Source organism: Trichosurus vulpecula, chromosome 5, assembly GCF_011100635.1.
Source record: "Trichosurus vulpecula isolate mTriVul1 chromosome 5, mTriVul1.pri, whole genome shotgun sequence".
Taxonomy (NCBI): domain Eukaryota; kingdom Metazoa; phylum Chordata; class Mammalia; order Diprotodontia; family Phalangeridae; genus Trichosurus; species Trichosurus vulpecula.
The window spans coordinates 188985664-189006076 of record NC_050577.1 but is presented as its reverse complement, the minus strand read 5'-3'; the positions used below and the strand labels follow the sequence as shown (position 1 = coordinate 189006076).

Below are 20413 nucleotides of genomic sequence, written 5' to 3'. Positions count from 1 at the left end.
GAGTGAAGTGAGCAGAATCAGGAGAACATTGTACACAGTAACAGCATCATTGTGTGATGATCAGCTATGATAGACTTAGCTTTTCTCAGCAATACAGCGATCTAAGACAATTCCAAAAGACTCGTGATGAAAATGCTGTCCACATAGAGAGAGAGAAACATGGAGTCTGAATGAAGATTGCAGCATAATTTTTTCACTTTTTTTTTTGTTTTTTGTTTCTTTTTTCCTCTTGGTTTTCCCCCTTTTGTTCTGATTCTTCTTTCACAACATGACTAATGTGGAAATTTGTTTAATGTGATTGTGCATCTATAACCTATATAAGATTACTTGCTATCTTGGGGAAGGAGAAAAAAGTTGGAACTCAGAATCTTATAAAAAATGCTTAAAACTATCTTTACATGTAATTGGAAAAAATAAAATACTATTAAGCAGGGCAAAAAAGAGTCATAGAGCCATAACACCTAAGAGTGGGAAGAAAGGAAAGCAGAAGCAAGGAATTAAACATTTTTTTTCCTGACTCCAGGTGCAGTGCCTGTCTATTCTACTACCTAGCTGCCTCTAAGAGGACAACTTAGCAGTCATCTGCCCATCTTATAGATGAGAACACAGGTGTTCATAGAGGACAAATGACTTGCTCACGCATTCAGAGCTGGTTGTGGTAGGGTCAGGACTGGAAACCTCAGTCTCCTTATTTCTGATCTGCTGCTCTTTGCCAAACTGCCTTTTCATTTTTAGGGATAATTTCTTCCAGAGACATTTGAGGTCATGGGGGAAATTTTTGTGTTCCCCAATTCTTAAATCTCTCTGTTTTCCTGTTTCCATACAAATTAAGACATTATGTAACTCTAAATTAATGAAGTTGATTCTGCAACCACATGAAAATCAGTTTTATTGTTTTATGAAGGAAGGCTAAGGCATTTATTAAATGTGATGTGCCAGTTACTATGCTAAGCACTGGGAATAGAAATACAAGCAAGCAAGCCAATTCTTACCCTTAAGGAGATTACATTCTAATGGGGGAAAACAACAGACAAAAGAGAACCATAAAATGAGAAGGAAAGGGCTTTAGAGTCATGGTTTGGAAAAGGACAGAAAATGAAATCATCACCCATATATAAAGTATTTTTTTCTAAAGACTGAGTTCACAATAAACTTTTAAATGTAAAATACCAATGGGCAATATTTGGTCATTTTATATTCCAGCTCTTTAAATGATAGCCACATTTCCCCGTGGGTTATACGAAGGGCTTTTAAAGGGTCCATAAAGTCAGAGAATCCCTTTAAGCCAGAGGCTCTTACCCTTTTTTATGTTTGTGTTATGGATCCATTCAGCAGTCTAGGGAAACTTAGGGATTTCTCAGAGTAATATTTTTAAATGTACAAAATAAAACACATAGGATTACGAAGGAAGTCAATTAAATTAACAGACAGTTATAAGAATATTAAATAACAAGTTCATGGACCCCAAATGAAAAACCCAATTCTAAGAGACCTTTGAATTTGCCTAATTGTTTTATAAATGACAGCAGCAAGTTCATAAATTCAGAGAATTAAAGGATTTCACAGGTAAGTTACTTACCCAAGGTTTCACAGCTAGATGTAGTAGAATTGATGTTAAGGGTAGATTTTCATTCCAACAGTAGAAATGTTTGTTGGCTTGAAATTTTGAGTTATTATGAGCCAGATGCAATTTATGTAGACCTAGGGCTTTTGAAAACTTGATTTGTCATAGTGTTTTAATGAGACCAGTGTCACCTTATAGTTGTAAAGTTTGGCGGTAGAATGCTGTAAATAAACTATGTATAATGCTATAAATAATTTTTATTGTTTAATGAAGACCAGGGTCCATTGTTTTAGATTTTCCATGGGGGTATTCATCATAATGATTAATTGTTATTATGATTTCCATCATAATGGAAATTGTTGTTTCCAGTTTCAAATTCCTTTCAAGCTTCATTTGGGGATCAACAAAGTGCCATTCTGATGTTCAAACTTAAAAGGATATTATTTTACATTTATTCCACTTACATTTCAATTTATTAGATTTGGCTCAACATTATAGCCTGTCAAAATCTTTTTGGATGCTGACTCTCAGCCTGCTCACTGTGTCTGCCAGCTTTCTGTCATTTGCAAATTTGATAAGCATGCCATCTATGACTTTATTACAGTGATTGATAAAAATGTTAACTGGAAAAGGGCCAGGCACAGATCCCTAGGGCCTGGGGAAGAGATACTCTACTGGAGACATCTTTCATAATTGACATCAAACCATTAATGGCTACTTTTAGGGTCTGACCATTTAACGAATTCCAAATGAACCTAATTATACTACCATGTAGGCTCTATTTCTCCATATTTTCTTTAAGAATGGCATGTGAGATTTTACTAAATGCTTTGGTAAAATCTAGGTAAGTTCTGTCTACATCATTCTCCTGTTCTATTAGTTACTTTATAAAAAGAAATAAGCTCAGTCTAGCTTAGATCTATTATTCTTGATTATGTCATTGACTTCTTGCCATCACCATTTCCTTTTCTTGTAAGTTTATTGTCCCAGAATATTGTCAGGAATTGAATGGAAGCTCAATGGACTATAGTTTTCAGAATCCTCCACTCTTTAAAAGAAAAAAATCAGGACATTTGCCCTTTCCTAATCGTGTGGTACCTCCCATTCTCCATGATCTTTCAGAGATCTATGAGAGAGGCTCCGCAATCACATCTGCCAATATCCTGGAAAATATAGTTATCCTTTCTGCATCATAGGAGTTGGGGTACAGTGGCCCCACAATGTGGAAAATTCATGTAAAATTTTTTGGCCCTCCCTTCATACCAGAGAAGAAGTCTTTCCTTCCTTCCTTCCTTCTTTCTTTCTCTCTCTTCCTTTCTCTCTCTCTCTCTTTCTTTCTTCCTTCCTTCCTTCCTTACTTCCTCTCTTTCTTTGTCTCTCCTTCCTTCCTTCTTCAAAATCCTCTAGCTTGTTTTGTTCTTACAGCTGAGGTTGATTTCAGAGGTGAGAAAGAGGTGGGGTAAAAAGAGGACTCAGAAAGTTTTTCTTTTTCGAATCTTTTCTTTTTCTTTTATGGGGTATTTACAGTACCTTATTGTAAAATATGGATTACGTATTTGGTCATAGGCTATATGTCATCTGCAGCTTCTGCAAATCTCCCCTAAAATTACCATTTAATTTCTTATGCCGACTAACGATATATTTAAGGGAAGGGATAACTATAATTCACTTAATACTGGTGACTTGATCTTATCCAAGGCAGCTAATCAAAGGTGGCCTGAGTTCAAATCTGGCCTGAGACACTAACTGTATGACTCTGGGCAAGTCACTTAACCTTATTTGCCTTGGTTTCTTCATTTGCAAATTGAGCTGGAGAAGAAAATGCCAAACCGCTCCACAATCTTTGCCAAGAAAACCCCAAATGAGGTTGCAAAGAGTCAGACACAACTGAAATGACTGAATAACAACAACAACTCAATTTCTTCAAAGACCATAATTTGTGATCTGCTGCTTATAGCATTGTAGCCCCAATGCGATATTCACAGCGCCTAAGGTGGCTATGAATATGCTGGCGTGGTTCTAAATTACAAAATATGACAGACTCTTTACATGGAAGACAGAAGGAAAACATTTATTCAAACACCAGAAAGCCAAATCCATTGTAGCAACAAAGAAATCTATACACGTTATCAATGCAGGGGGCACCGCCATCCCCAAGCCTTCCCTGTGTTAGGGCCTTCCCACAAATGAACACCTTCAAGCAAAATCACTAACAGGCGTCCTTAAGTAAAATGCCCTTCTCTAGTTCATAGCTAGCTGCCTTGCTTCTCTGCTTCTTCTCTCTTTCCCAGCTCTGACCAACTTCATCTCAGCTCTGCTCCACCCGATCAGCAAGCTCCTCCGACCACCGGCTATATGTGACTTAGGCTCCCATGTGACTTAAGCAGGTCACATGGGCCTATTAATGGATGGGAAACATCTTCCCATTAGGCAAAAATACATTAATAATACAAGCATCCGCTGAAAAGTATTGTTGAAAATGTGGGACTTTGTCTCGGGGACGACTTTGGGATCATTAAAAGCATTTTCCAATTTTCCAAAGGCACACCAGCTTACTCATTCCCTTCTGTTCAATTCTGGGCTCGGCTCCAGTGTCCACAAGCAATGTACGGATGGACCAACTTGATGAGTTACCTATTCAGCCGCATGTGATCATCTGAACGCCAGACAGTCTGTATTCGTTTAACTTTTGTAGTGTGGAGGGCCAGACTGAACCCTTGTGAGTGACCATGAGTCTCATTTGGAAGGCTCTTCAGTGTTAGAGAGCCTGTTTGTAGTTAATATTATACTGATGACACCTGGAGGACTTTACCATTGATAGCAGGGATTCTCAGCCTTTTTTGTGTCATGGACCCCTTTGGTAGTCTGGTGAAGCCTGTGGATTCCTCAGTGTGGATTTTTTTTTTGTTTTTTTTGGGGAGGGCAATTGGGGTTAAGTGACTTGCCCAAGGTCACGCAGCTAGTAAGTGTATCAAGTGTCTGAGGTCGGGTTTGAACTCAGGTCCTCCTGACTCCAGGGCTGGTGTTCTACTCACTGCGCCACCTAGCTGCCCCAAGATTTTTAAATATGTGAGATAAAATACATAGGATTACAAAGGCAGCTAGGTGGCAGAATGGATAGAGTGCTGGGCCTGAAGTAAAGGGGGACTTGAATTCAAAGCTAGCCTCAGACACGTACTAGCTGTGTCACCCTGGGTAGATCACTTAACCTCTGCCTCAGTTTCCCCAGCTGCAAAATGGGAATAATAGCAGCACTTACTCCCTAGGGTTGTTGTGAGGATATGAGATTTTCATAAAGTGCCTGTCACATATTAGATACTTAATAAATACTTTTTTCCCCCTTCCTTCCTTCTTACAAAAAAAAAAATCAATTATATTGAAATGAAGGTGTAACTTTTTCCCCATCCAAGTTCATGTTTGCAAGGGGTCTGTGGACCCTACTTTAAGAATTCTTGTTCTATGAGAAATCCCTCTTACATTTGGACTCTGTAGGGCATCCTCAGTAATGATGGCAAATCATTTTGGCAAGTATACGCCTTTCTGATTTATACATCTCTGAATATTAGTCATCAATAGGTCCTCATACAAAGCTGTCTTTATTACATATTCGAGAGAGATGTGTATGATTTTACTTTTAACATGTATGTGGGAAAATTGGTTGGAGGAGAGCCTCTAAAGCGGAATTTTGCTTCATCTAATCAAGTGCTTCTTTAGCATTTCGATAGAGTGTTGGGCCTAGGATTCAGGAAGATCTGAATTCAAATTCAGCCTGGCTCTGTTACCCTTGACAAGTCACTTAATCTTTGTCTGCCTCAGTTTTCTTAACTGTAAAATGAGGATAATGATTGCTCCTATCTCCCAGGGTAATTGAAAGGATTAACTGAGATCAGATTTATAAAGTGCTTAGCAAAATGCCTGGTATATAGTAGGCATTTAATAAATGCTTGTTTCCTTCCACCCTTTTCCTTTCAATCAGCTGTATGACTGTGGAAATATAATCTATAGAATCTTGTTTGTGAAAGCCTTCCTGTTTTCAAGAGAATCACCAGGGAAAATAACTGATTTCTGTGCCAGCATCTGTTGTAGAGAACAGGGAGATATTTGTTTAAAAAAATCCTTCAAATAAAATAAGCATGTACTTTATTACTTGGTGACTTTAGTGCAAAGGTACAGGAGGATAGTGAAAAATATACATGTTGTGAACACTTTCCTTGGACCAAGGACCCTAAAGGGGTCCATGATACAAAAAAGGTTGAGAATCGCTGCTATCAATAGTAAGGTCCTCCAGGTGTAATAAATGTAATTTCAACTGCAAATGGGAGTGTCAGGCCCTCCTAAATGAGACTCATGATCACGTACAAGAATTCTGTGAATACTTTCCTACTTGAGTAGTAGGTTAGGAGGCTCTGGATAGGAAAGAAATGAAATAGCATCATTAAAAATGAATTTTTGGTCAGTCAGCAAGCATTTGATAAGGGCCTATTGTGTGCCAGACATTATGCTAAGCATTGAGGAAATAAAGGCAAAAACAAATGAGCCAACAAAACCCAGAAAGGAAAAAACTGGTTGTTAGTGTGGAAATCATTTCCAAATAAATTTTCTCTGTGTAGTCAGAGCGCCAATTTATATAAGATTGCAGGTAAAACATAATACTCAAATTAGAAGAAATAATTAATATGAGAAGATTTATTGCGCAGCTGAAGCAATTCCATCCACACCTATTTAGATAAGTTCATGATGCTGAAAAATAGGAAATGTATAGTAGAACAGACTTTGACACAGACTAGTACCATTTCCTAAGGAAGCTTAACCAGGGTTTATCAATTACTGCAACAAAGAGAACAAATAAGTCTAAAAACTAGCTCATTAAGCCAATACTTGATGTCTTTGCTAAACAGAGATATGAAAGCCAATGGTGACACTAGTTTAGAGTATAAATTCATTTTTAAGATCTTGTGAAGTAAAGTAGTAGAAAAAATATGAATAGTATACCCTCACAAAATAGAATGAAGTCCAAGAAAGAAAAGTTTATAGAAAGCTGGATGAGACTCTTATCTGAGTAAAGTCATCCTGAAAGCACGTAAGCATGAAACTGGAAAATGGAAGTAGACCAAAAAAAAGAGATCTTTGCAGCTTTTTTATAACATCTTTTCTTTTTACTATGACTGATAGGGAAGTTACCTTGTTAATACTCTGACATCACAGACTTGTATATGCTATATGAGGAAACAGAAGCAGATATGGACTTTCTTTTCTTTAGAAATCAAAGACAGAAAATGTTAGAGTAGACCAAGTATAAACAGTCTTTGAATAGGGGATAACACATTTTTGAGGGTATTGAAGGATAATTTTAAAAGGTGTCTGAAAGAAGGGAGGATGCCCAGACCCCACTGAAGTGGCTGGTCTGGGAGAGCTACTATTGGGGTGGTTTATCCTCTATAGTCTCCAGATCCCATGGGGCTAGGCAGGAAGAGTCACCAGTGGACTGGGTTCTCCAGCTCCTTCCCTTTTCTCATCTTGTGAGCCCCTGAGCCACACAAACTTCATACAGGGAAGCTGGGTGGAAAGAATTACATAGCTGTCCAGACCAATCGGATAAGTTGGGAGTCATCAAATACTGTATTTATGGTAAAATGGAGCACTGTTAGGCCATACTGACTTCCCTGTTACTGCATCCTAAGGTGCTCTCAATCTTACCATCTGCCCTGGTACATCAGCCTTGTTTACATCTTCTTTCCATCTATGTCCTTTTCAAATCTGCTTGTTGATGAATTCCCCAGGCATCCACATTGGTATTTAAGTGGCTCCATTTTCTCCTCATCAGCATCATTTTTGCTTGTCTTTTCATAATTTCATTCTTGAGAACTTTCAATCTCTCTTGGACCTTTTCCCCTGATGAAGGCTAAGATGAAATGATCACTTGCTCCTGAGGTTCCTTTCACATCTGTTTTAGCAATTGGTATTACTTTGTCAGAATCAAGTCCAGAATGACAGTTTTGTCACTTCTGCCTTTTGAAGGATGAAACCCGTTCAGGCAGGTCACAGATTTATCAGCTGCTCTGATTTTGCCAGAGAAAACATGTCAACTGGGGGTGCTCTTTTTCATTACAGTATCATACTTCCCTTCAGGTAACAGCAAGCACCCTAGCATACCCAGGATGGCCTGCTAACACAGGTTCTTTAATCTACTTTTAAAGGAAAGCAACTTTAAAGGGGTCAACAATCTTCTTTAATTACATTCACTAGTTCAGGGGAAAAGTCAGTCCCCTGAACGTCAGAGAAAATATAAACAGAGAAATTAGCAAAGACCAACAGACAGGGCTCTTAACTGCCTGAACCAAAGCAGCATTGCTGTATACTTTACATACACCACTGAATCAAGAGAGCCTTTTCATCTGAGCAGTCGGGGAGCTCTGAACATACTCAGAGTCTTGACCAGGGTATCAAAAGATCCTTCTCATAAGTGAACCCCCAGAGCAAAATACCAACTCAGAGTATATATACACTTCTCAGAGCCAGAAGGCATCACAACTCTTGTGACTTGGTGCCTAATTAACTTAGTACCAAAAGGTATGAAAGCCTTCCTACAAGCAAGCATCCCTTAAGCAAGCTTCCCTCCTCCAATGGGCCCTGTGACTCAGTATGTATCACAACTGTGAGCTGGGCCAGAGCTCAAAGCAGGTCACATAGGCCCATTAATGGATGGGGAAGATCTTTTTGTCCCATTAACATCATACCTTCCAAGTTTGGAATTGGTTTCTCAAATTCCTCATAAATTTTCTCTTTTTCCTCTCCTGTAATTCCACGTAATAATATTGCTCCTAATTCTACCTATCCCGATCCTCACTCAAATATTTTCCGCTAAGTTTTTCTCCTTTGGTTCCTAGATTTATTCACATGAGTATATATTCTGAGACCACATTTGTCCTTGAAAAAATTCTGAAAGGAGAGGTCTTAAACTTGGTGTAGAATGTGTTCATTATATTTACAAATCTTGACTTTTTTCTTTTTAGGCATCACCACAGCAGCTGTTTGTGTTTATCCCGCTCGTGTGTGTGATGCTGTAAAGGCACTGAAAGATGCAGGCTGTGACATTCCAGTGGCTTCAGGTATGATTTAAATACACACACACATATACTTACATATGTACACATATACGCATACATATATACATATACATATGTGTATATATATGTATGCATGCATTCTGATGCACAAAACTTAGATGCATCTATATAACCATGGTGGAAGGCTAATGGCTAGAAGGCTGGCTTTAGAATAAGGAAGACTTGGGTTTAAGTCCTTCCTCTGACACATATTAGGTATATGACCACAGAAAAATCATGTGAAGTCACAAAGCTACGGGCAACTCTAGGATTGTAAGTTACCACTGAGTTAACAATCCATATTAACAGAAGTAGGTTCCATGGTTGGAGTTCCTCCCACTGATAAAATCAAAAGTCTTTATCCTTCCCTTTACCCATAAATCAAACTATAGAAACTGTTATTTGCCTGATATATTCAAGGATGCATTGATGCAGTATGACATAATATTTGTTATGTGGGCTGTATTTCTTAGATGGCATTATTTCATACAAAATTGAAAAAATCTTGAAGATGTGTATCAGCCTAATGTGTAATTGAAAGGCAAGTCCAAGTTATAGTCAAGTTGGAATTCTATATGATGCTAGACTCCATTTGAGCCTATAGTCCTACATTCTGTGAGATGTTGTTACAATATGAGTAATTTACAATGTTTATATAGTACTGCTTTTTCCTTGAGGGGTCCCAAGGCACCCTGCAACTTACGGGCCCATTTCTCTTTTTGTCATATACCCTTGTGGAGCTGAGTTTCTTGGAAGCCTGACACAGAGCTCTTCATTCAGCTCAACTTCCTTAGAATCTGGTGCAGGGTGAGAAATAAGCTTCCTATTGAGAAATTCTTTTCTTTCTTCATGGAAAAAGCACACTTTGCTCTAAGGCAGCAAACCAAAGTTATTTAATGCTTTGAAGTAAACACCATGAATTAGCTTTGAAAGTAGTGGAAATAACAGGAAAAGTAAATAACAGAAGTAAAAATGCACAGAAAACCCCAGATTTCCTCTCCGCTCCCCCCAACTGATTTGAATTTTTACATGTTCTCTGCATTTTTGTAACACGCCTTTTTGATGTATACATTAGAGGTACTTTGTATCTTCCCACATAGCTGCATTTATTCACATAGTCCCCTTTTTTATTTCCTACTCCTCCACAATTTTGAGTCAGTGTGTGATTCATTTTTTTTCCTGCATAATTTCTTTCTCCTCTGCATCTTGTATCTGCTTGGCAGGCTGCTGTGATTATTAGTGGCAGAAATGGCAACAGCATTTCTTAAAGAGCAAGTTGAAGAGGTGAGAAGAGGAAATATAGTCATGTAAGGTTGGTCAACTTGACCCAGCATATGAGCCCAAATTATTGACCATGAATTGCAATAATTACTCAAAAAAAGATAAGCAACACATTTTTGCCATGAAAATTGTTCACCACTTTGGTTAGAACTTCTTTGTATATTGTAGTAAAATTTTAGGTTTTTCAAGAGATGTTAAGAATCAATAAGATGTCTAAGAAGATTTTTTTCCCTTTCACATTTACTTTAGGGACTATATGAATATGAAATTTTGAAGAATTATATCCCTAGGATGATGATTTGGCTATGTTCTAGAAGCATAGGTTTTCTTCTGCCACTTATAGTTGTATAATTTCTTTGTGAGGAGGTAGATCTGTTAACTTTTTTGTTTGTTTGTTTGTTTTCCCCTTTAATAGTGGCTACTGGCTTTCCAGCTGGGCAGACACATTTGAAAACTCGATTGGATGAGATCAGATTGGCTGTCGAAGATGGTGCTGAAGAAATTGATGTGGTAATTAATAGATCTCTGGTGCTCACAGGTCAATGGGAAGGTATGTATTCATGCCTGCTTAAGTTGAGTCACAAATTTGCCCCTTTGACTTAATTGAGTTTTCTAGTGAATGGCAATTCACAGGACCAATAATGGAAATTTCTAGGTTTTATCCTTATCTCTGCCACTTAGTGCAAATCAATGGACTCTTCTCTGTCAGTTTCCTCATCATTAAAGTGGGGATAATAATTTTTGCCTACCTCATCGAGTTGTAAAAATTAAATTTTGCCAAGTATGTGAATATATTTTAAAAAATTGTATCTAAGATATAGGTGTTTTAAATGATCACCACTATTTTATGCTTAAAGACAGACCCTTGCTCCCATGTGTTACATTAGAGTGTGGTATTTTTAAAAAATGAATGTATGTTTATAGGGCAATATTTTCCCCTAAAATTCTTAGTTCAGTTTTAAGCTTTAATAACTTAAAGCTTAAAATTATACTACAACTTTTGGCACACCCTGTATATCCCTTCCCTGCCTCTATCCAGAGAACCATTACTTGTAATAAACAGTATTTTTTAAAAAAAGAAAGGGTTACAAAAGTGCGCAAAATCAACTAATATGTCAACTGAGTTTGAATGATTGCTTGCTGACTGACTATGCGACATTTCACATTTGTCATCCCTCATCTGTACAAAGAAAGGAAAGAGGTGCATTTTTCAAACTTTTCCATAGTCAACCTTCTTGGTCATTATAATCACACAATTTTGGTTCTGTTTTTGGTTCTGCATTAATTCATATGTGTTCCCATGTTTCTCTGAATTCTTCATGTTCATTATTATCATGAAAAAGATTCATTTACAACATTTTGTTTAGCCACTTTCTCATTTAGTGGAAATCTATTTTGTTTGACATTCTTTGCTACTACAAATACCGTACAAAAATATTTTGTTGTATATAGGACCTTTGTCTCTGTCTTTGGCCTCCTTGGGTCCGGGGTATGGATGTTTTAGGCATTTTTGTATTTCCTTTCCAAATCACTTTGGAATTGGTTGGACCAATTCATAGCTTCACAGCAGTGGAGTTTTCTTTCTGCAGCATTGTTGATTATTCCACCTTTTGTCACATTTTCCACTTCTCTGAGTGTGAGATGAAAGCATATAGTTATTTGATTTTCATTTCTTTCGTTAATAGTGATTTGAAGCAATTTTTCATTTAGTTAAGTTTGTAGTTCTTTCAGGAACTGTTTGTTGACATCCTTGGATAGTGATCTAATATATTTGCTACAAAGATCCCCCCCCACCCCATTGTCCATTCTTTTCTCATCCTAGCTTCATAGATTTTATTCATGCAAAAGTTTTACAATTTCTTATAATACAAATTATCTTTTTTTCACCTTTGTGATCACCTCCATCCCTTGTTTGATTAAGAGAGAGCGTCATATATCGCCTTTAAACCTCTCTGATGCTTTGAGAACCAAGGAAATTTAGCTCAAATCTAGATACTTTGACCATTTCTGAATAACTTTTAGGTGTCCTAAAGTCCTATCAGTCAACTCAGCCACAAATGAAAACAAAAAGAAATCTGGTCAGCCATGCCGTTGCAAGATGAAGGCTACCTTGATATCAGATATTTTTTATCTCTACTCAAAGCAGTCTGAGGGGCAGGAAATATATACATGCTGTATTTTCCTGAAATATTAGAGGAATCATGGTACAGTAGAAAAACCCTGAACACTTAAAATTGTCTGAGGGATGTTGCATTGTAGCAGAAAGAACACTAGTGAATAGGGAAGGAATGTTTAAGTGTTTAGTATTTGAATAGGAGAATTATCAGTAAGAGTAACTTAGGCATAGAATTGAGGACATAGTAAATAGATGCTAATTAGAAAAGAGTGTGATAAAAAATGTTATTCAAGTCAAAAGACTGCATGAGTGGGGAGGACTTTGGAACCATATACTTCTCTAGGCAGGGAGAAGGACGGGTCAAAGGTGAGGAGGAAATAAAGACACTATCAATTTAATAAACTCAGGAAACTTGTGATAAAGTAGGTGAGTGGGAGGTGGGGGGGAGGAAGAAGTAGGAAAGGAGAGGAGGCCTTGAAGTGACTCAGTTCAAATTAGTGTAAACAAAACTAATTATGGGGTATAAGTAGTTACTTAAAAGAGGAAAAATGAATCAATAAAAACATTCAAACCTGACAATTACAATCCTAAATGTGAATGGATTCCCTAATAGACAGATGTCAGAATGCATTCGAAACAGAATCCAACAATTAGCTACATGTTAAAAATTAAGGGAAAAAAGGCACAGAATGAGGAATTTTAATAAAATTTAGCATTACTTGGTATTCTAAAAAAAGCAGGATTTGTGATCATGCTATCAGGCAAGGCAATAAAATTAAAATTTGTATTGTCAGAAGAGATAAATAGAGAAGCTACATTATGCTTTAAAGCAAGAGAAAAGGATGCACTATTATTATTAAATGTGTGCACCAAAGGATATAACATTTACATTCATAAGGGAATAGCTAATGATTATAGGAGATTTTAATGTTATTTTAAAGCTGGATAAATCTACCTGAAAGATAAACAAAAAAGGAACTATATAGTAGAAGAAGCTAAAAAGTTAGATTTGGAAGACTCATGGTGTCTTCTGAATGAAAGCACTAAAAAAATACACATTTCCCAGTACTCCGTACTCCATGATACCATTGTAAAAATGGAACAGAGGAATTATTCATAGTTATAAAGGGGGAAATATTAAATACATTCTTTATAGAACATAATACAATTAAACATAATAATTAATACAGGGAACAAAACCAAAAAGATTCATACCTAAATAGAGACTAAGTAACAACCACCTGAATGACAAGCGAGTAAAGAACAAATCATAGAAACAATAACTATGTAAAAGAGAGGGATCACAATGAGGTAATGTACAAAAATTTTTGTGATACAACTAAAGCAGTCTTCAGAAGATAAATTCCCCCTGAAAATATATCCTGACAAAAGTGTTTTTTAAAAGTGGGTTAAGGGACTGAGCCTGCATTTAGAAAAGCATTAAGTTAAGCACAAAATTTTGACAAGAGTAAAGTTTTCAGACTAGGGAAGAAAAAGATAAAATGAAGAAAAAAAACATACAGAAATGATAAATCTAAAAGCTGTTTTATAAAAAGGACTAAAACAAACCTTTAGCTAACCTGATTGTTTTTGAGTAGAAAAGCAAATTGCTGAATTGAAACAAATATAATATTCATAGTGAACAGAGAGGAACTAGAAACAGTGTCTATAAACTGCTACAGTTATTTGGGAAGTAAAACTGGCATAAAACAAATGGATGATAATATATAGAGAGATATAAAATGCCTAAAAAAGCAAGAAATAATAGTCTTAATTCTGTGTCAAAAATGAAATTGAACAAACCATAAATAAGCTACCAAGGTAAGGCATCAGAAGCGGGGGAGGAGGATTTCTGGTCTAAATAGATTTAAAAAGAATTCTATAAAATTTTCAAAAAGTAATTACAATCTGTGGCATTCTGAATGATCAATAAAGAAATCACTCTACCCAACTCTTTTAATGAGACAGATATAGTCTTAATAGCTAAACCAGGGAAGAATAAAGCAGAAAATGAGAACTCTAGATGAATTTCTCTAATGTACAGATGGTATAAAACTTTGACATAAAACCTAGTTAAAAGACTATAAGTAGATATCAATATTATTATTCATTATGACTGAGTTGTATTTATATCAGCAATAAAAGTAGTTCAGTGTTAGAAAAACAGTATAATTAATCATAGTAAAAACATGTAATTACATGAATATAAATATTGTCAAAAATATAGCACTTATTTATCCCAAAAAACATAAGACTAGAAAGGCCATTTTTAATGTGATAAAGAGTATAACTTGAAAATCAAAGGTAACATTATTTGTTGAGGAGAAGTACTAAAAACTTTCCCAAGAACAAAGATGTCTCCTTTCCCCATTATTATTTGATGAATTCCTATGATTGAAATTTTAGCGATACAATAAGATAAAGAATTTTAAAGATCCATTTTTGGCAAAGAGGAAATAAAATGTTACTTAAATGGCATCATGTGACGGTTAACTTAGAAAACTTCAGAGAGGTAGCAAAGAAACTATTTGTGGTGATTAATTGCTTTGGTAAATGTAGAAAGACAAAAAATAAATCCACAATGTCAGCATTTCCATATGTAGTAATAATAAACTCTGGGGGAAAGACAGAAAATAAAATCCCATTTCAAAAATATCTGGGATTTAGTCTACCAAAGACACCCTAGACTCAAAAAATTACATTTATAAAATGCTTTTTATATAAAAATAAGTGAAGAAAAACTAATAGTGGGATAGTTTAGTTATTGCCCATGGTTTGGTCATGCCAATATAAGGATAATTACCAGATTACCAAAATTAATTTGCACATTTAATGCCATTCCAACCAAATTACAAAAGTGATTTGGAGAAGGAAATGGCAAACTACTCCAGTATCTTTGCCAAGAAAACCCCAAATGGGGTCACAAAGAGTCAGATTTGACTAAAACAGCTGAACAACAACAAATAGTAGAAAAATGACATGGTCAGGCTAAGAGCAGTTAGATAAAGTCTTGGTTTCTCCACCTGTTCCTCCTTGGTTGGAAGACACTATAGCCAGGTCCCACAACCAGAAGATGGCAATGGCCAGGGCTTTAGTTGACCCTACCTGCTCCTTTGGTCATTGTGAATGGGGGCAGACTGAGTGGTCTTGAATTTATTTATTTGTTTATTCATGGTAGGGCCCCTAGGTTACCCAGTGGTTAGAACACCAGGGCCTGGAGTCAGGAAGACTTGAGTTTAAATCTGGCCTCAGACTCTAGCTGTGTGACCCTGGGCAAGTCACTTAACCCTGTTTGCCTCAGTTTCCTCATCTCTGAAAAGAGCCAGAGAAGGAAATGACAAACCACTCTAGTATCTTTGCCAAAAATCTTCCAAACAGGTCATAAGGAGTTGGATGTAACTGAAATGACTGAACAATAACATACTATAAAACTAGACACTATAATCACAAAATTCTTTTGGAGCAATAAAATGTCTAAAATATCAAGAGGAATAACACCACCACCACAAAAGAATAAAGGGAGCGTGGCATGTCTACATCTCAATTCTAAAGCAATAATCATTAAAACTTTTATAATGGTGAAAAAAAAGAAAAGTAGATGTGTGGAAGACACGGCATAAACAAAAATCAGAAACAATTAAACTCTTCAGCCCAGTGTTTATTAATTCTAAGAGCATAAATTACTGGAGAAAGAATTACATATTTGACAAAAACTTTCAGGAATGCTAGAAAGCAGCTTGGCAGAAAATAGGTTTAAACCAGCAGTTATACCATGTATCACAATACCGCAATAAGTTTGTAATAGATACATGAATTATGGTCAAATAAAAAAAATGAGGGGAATGGCAGGAGGTACCTTTCACAGCTATAATTAGAGGGAGAATTCTTAATTAAGTAAGCAATAGATGTGATCATAAAAAAGAACATAGGAGATTTTGAATATACAAAATTAAAGGGTCATGGGAAGAGAATCGTAGAGATACACTGTTGAAGCCATAAATTAGTCCAGCTGTTTTGGAAACCACTTTGGAATTATATGAGAAAAGTCACCAAATTAGTTACATATTTTGATACAGAGTTTCCACTATGGGTAATATTTCCTTAAAAGGTCAAAAATAGAAAAAAGGGGTCCATATAGATCAAATTGTTAGTATCAGTACTTTTTGTGATAGAAAAACAAAAGTTGGAAGCAAATATCCATTGATTGGGGAATGGCTGAGCAAATTGTGAGAAATGGGAAGAATATACTATTGGAAACAATGAATGAGACATTCAGAGAAACAATGGATTGACACAGAGAAAACTTAAGCAAGAGGACAATATAAACAATGATTGTAATTATGTAAACAAAAGGAATGCTAAAAACAAAGTTGAACACTCAAGGCCCTGGAGAAGAGATAAGGAAGTACCTCACCTCCAGGTAGAGAAATGGGTGTCAAGGTGTACTGTAAGTGTGGAATTTTGCATATACTGTCAGCTGCAGTTAGTTACTGTTTTGCTTAATTGCTTTTCTTTCTTACAAAGGAATACTAATTTAGTGTTGATAGAGAAATGTAGCTGGAAAGGACAACAAAAGACAATAAAACCTTTTTTTTTTCTTTTAAGGGATGTAGTTCTAGCACCAGAACTGCCACTAATTATCCTTGATGATGTAACATCACCAAATAAATAAATAGATAAAATAGATTAAAATAAAACACCCCTGGATTTGGAGTCAGAGGACCTAAGTTTATGTCCTTGATATACTTCTACTACTTACTTACTACCATTGTAACCTTAAGGAATACTCTTGACCTCTTAGCTTTAGTTTGCTCACTTATAAAACGAGAGGATAAGACTAGAGGACCTTCAGTTTTCCTTCCAATTTTAAATCTATTATCCCATTTTAAGGGGGTTTATCTTTCAAATGTGGACTCTTTTGCTCATTGAAATGGACAAAAACAAGTGCTGAGAGAGCTAGGTGGAGCAGTGAGAGAAGGTTGAAGGTGTAAATATAGTTTTGATGTTTTTTTTTCCTATGATCTAGTTTGTATGACTACTATAAAGATTTTAAAGTTAATATCTGGGAAACCTTAATTACTAGAGTGACTAGGGGACAAATATCTATTGCCTAGTTGTGGCTTGGTTGGCATAAATGAAGATTTTGGTCTATCACCATATGATAGAAATGAGGTATCTCACTGAAGTGACCTTGCTTTCAACCAGTAGGATAGATCACAAGGGAGACAGCTCAGGAGAGCTGAGAGAGTTCAGAGCTTAGAAGAGCAGATCATAGAGTAGCCAGTAGAGAGGTAGCCCTGATCATCAGTGAATTGTTGTATAAAAAATAGTCTATAGACAATGAAAGATACAAAGGATATCAAGGTCCCTAATTCAGAGTGTTACCCTGGGTACCAGTGTTCCCTAAAAGGTTCCTTATGCTTGTGCCTTCCTGTTGTAGTTCTGTAAGTTTATGTCCATTCTTCCACATGGGCACTATGTGTATTGGTGGAAGAGTTTTTGGTTGTCCTTCCTTTTTGAAGAGGACCAGTGGCGCCATGAGGTGATGTCTTCAGTTGCATGCGAATTAGATTTAAGTGAGGCAGAGTTGCACAAAGTCATCAGCCTCACTATCTTTTCCAGAGTTACCAAAGTCCAGTGGCAAGACAAAAGTCAGGATGACTGGCAATGACCTGGGATACAGTGGATGACCTTGGCATCTTAGATGTCTGACAAAGCTCTAAGTACTCCACAGTGGCTACTTCAGCAGCTTTCATGGCTATTGGAACAAATTGCTCTCATCCACCCATTCCACTGGGGGAAATTGTCACATGTTTGGCATAGATATCCCTGTAACTCAACAGTGGGCTTTAGGTCTGTGGGTTCCCCTCAAGCTGGTTTAGCTTGTCCACAAGATGATTTTACCAAGATGTGACCTCTGTGCATGCTACAGCTTCTTGGATGACAGGTGGATACACCATTACAGGTGGGTGAACAGCCCTCAAAAGAGCACGGCAAGCCCTCCCATCAGACATTGTGATCCCATGTTTATGGGTAGAAAGTTACATTATTATTTTTCCTGTATCTTCTGTTTAGTAAATAACTGCTTCCAACCAAGAGTTAATGGAGTTTGTCTTGGTTCAAGTCAACAAGCAAATCAAGGAACTCCTATGTGCCAGACACTGTGCTAAATACTGGGGATACAACAAAAGGTAAAAAGTTTGTGATTTCAAGGAGCTCACAGTCTAATGGAAATGGAAGCAACTATATGCAGACAAGTTATAAATAGGATAAATTAGAGATAATCTCAGAGGGAGGATACTAACATTAAGAAGTATCAGCAAAACTTTCTTGCAAAAGGTAGGATATTAGCAGAGATCTGAAGGAAGTCTGAGAAGGTGGGAGGCAGTGATGAGAAAGGAAAGCATTACAGGCATAGGGGACAGCCAGTGAAAATGCCCAGAGTCAGGAGATGGAGTATTTATGGTAGAAACAGCAAGGAGGCCAGTGTTACTGCATTGCAGAATGCCCAGGGGAGGCGGGGAATAAGATGTAAGAAGACTGGAGAGATAGGGGAGGATCAAATTGTGAAAGGCTTTGAAACGAAGGTAGAAGATTTTATATTTGACCCTGGAGGTGATAGGGGGACATGGGTGCTTACCGAATGGGGAGGGGGTGGGGAATGTAGCATGGTCAGGCCTGTATTTTTAGGAAGATTACTTTGATAGTGAAGTGGAGATAGACTGGAGGGAGGAAAGACTTGAAGTAGAGAGACCAGCCAGAAAGCTATTACGGTAATCCAGGCATGAGTTAATGATGGCCTGTACTGAAGGGGTGGCAGTATGAGAAGGGAGAAGGAGACATATGCATGAATTGTTACAAAAGTGAAATCAGTCGTTGTTGTTTGGTTGTTTTTTAGTCATGGCCAACTCTTGGTGACCTCATTTGGGATTTTCTTGGGAAAGATACTGTTATGTTTGCCATTTCCTTCTCCAGCTCATTTTACAGATGAGGAAACTGAGGCAAACAGGGTTAAGTGATTTGCCCAGAGTGACACAGCTAGTAAGTGTCTGAGGCCAGATTTGAAATCAGGAAGATGAGTCTTCGTTATACATATACTCATGCTGTTTAGGAATAAACAATACTTGTTGGGAAGCCGGGAAGGTTTAAATTATATTTATTCATTATATTGTACATTTATTCCTTCTGAATAAACAGGTACATCCCCTGAACAGAGTGCAGGAGAGTACAAGGACTCAGACAAACGCCAGTCCTTTTATTGACTCCCAATTCAAATCTCTCCCCTGACTCTTCATTGGTCAGATGTAACCCCTGTCTGACTACCCATGCCCTCCTCAAATGGCTCGTTAAGCATGTGTACAAGCCTGTAACCTTTCACGTGATCAGAAGCCAGGTCTCTGCTAGATTATAGCTCTGATTAGAACTGGTTCTAATCAGTCACCTGACTTCCAATCTGGTATCACTAACCTGTGGAAACAAAACTGCTCCCACCATTTCTCAGAGTCTTCCTTACTCCAGGCCCAGCACTCTATCCACTTCACCACCTACCGGCTCAAAATTAAGAAGTCTTGGCAAGAGATTGGATATGGGGATTGAAACAAAGTGAGGAATTGAGGATGATACCTAGGTTTTGAGTCTGGTTAACTGGAAGGACAATGGTACCACCAACAGTAATGGGAAAGTTGGGAAGAGAGAAGGTTTTGGGGGAAAAGATAGGGAGTTCAGTTTTGAATATGTTGACTTTAAGATGTCTGTAGAACGTGTAATTAAAGATGGAGGTCAGCAGAGAGGATAGGTCTGGACAAATAGATCTGGGAACTATCTGCATTGAGATAATAATTGAATTTATGGAATCTGGTGAGATCACCAAGTGAAATAGTATAGAAGGGAAAAGAGAAGTGGGCCTTGGGGGACATCCACAGTTAGTGTGTGTGACCCAGATGAAGGGCCAGCAAAGGAAACTGAGAAAGAACAGTCAGGTAGGAGAACCAGAAGAGAGCATGAAGAGTTCATGAAAGCCTAGAAAGAAGAAAGTATCACAAGGAGAAGTTGGTGAGCAGCAATGCCAAAGACTGCAGAGAGATCAAGAAGGATGAGGACTGAGAAATGGCCATTAGATTTGGCAAATTAAGAGATCTCTGGAAAATGTGGAGAAAGTAGTTTCATTGATTTTTTTTTGGCAGCAAGGAGGCAGGGCAATTGGAATTAAGTGACTTGCCCAAGGTCACACAGCTAGTAAGGGTGTCAAGTGTGTGAGGCCAGATTTGAACTCAGGTCCTCCTCACTCCTGGACTGTCATTGATTTCTTAAGTGGAAAGTATATGGTATAGGGTTAGGAGCTACAGT

General features: G+C 37.2%; 1 protein-coding gene across 1 annotated transcript in view; it reads left to right on the top strand.

Annotated features, from left to right (window-relative positions):
* The window catches only part of DERA (deoxyribose-phosphate aldolase), a 129542-nt gene that overhangs the window by 38436 nt on the left and 70693 nt on the right, over positions 1 to 20413 (top strand). Inside the window, exons 4-5 of the mRNA XM_036761980.1 lie at positions 8578 to 8673; positions 10367 to 10501. Coding sequence (XP_036617875.1) covers positions 8578 to 8673; positions 10367 to 10501 — 231 coding nt within the window. The remainder of the gene's footprint in view (positions 1 to 8577; positions 8674 to 10366; positions 10502 to 20413) is intronic.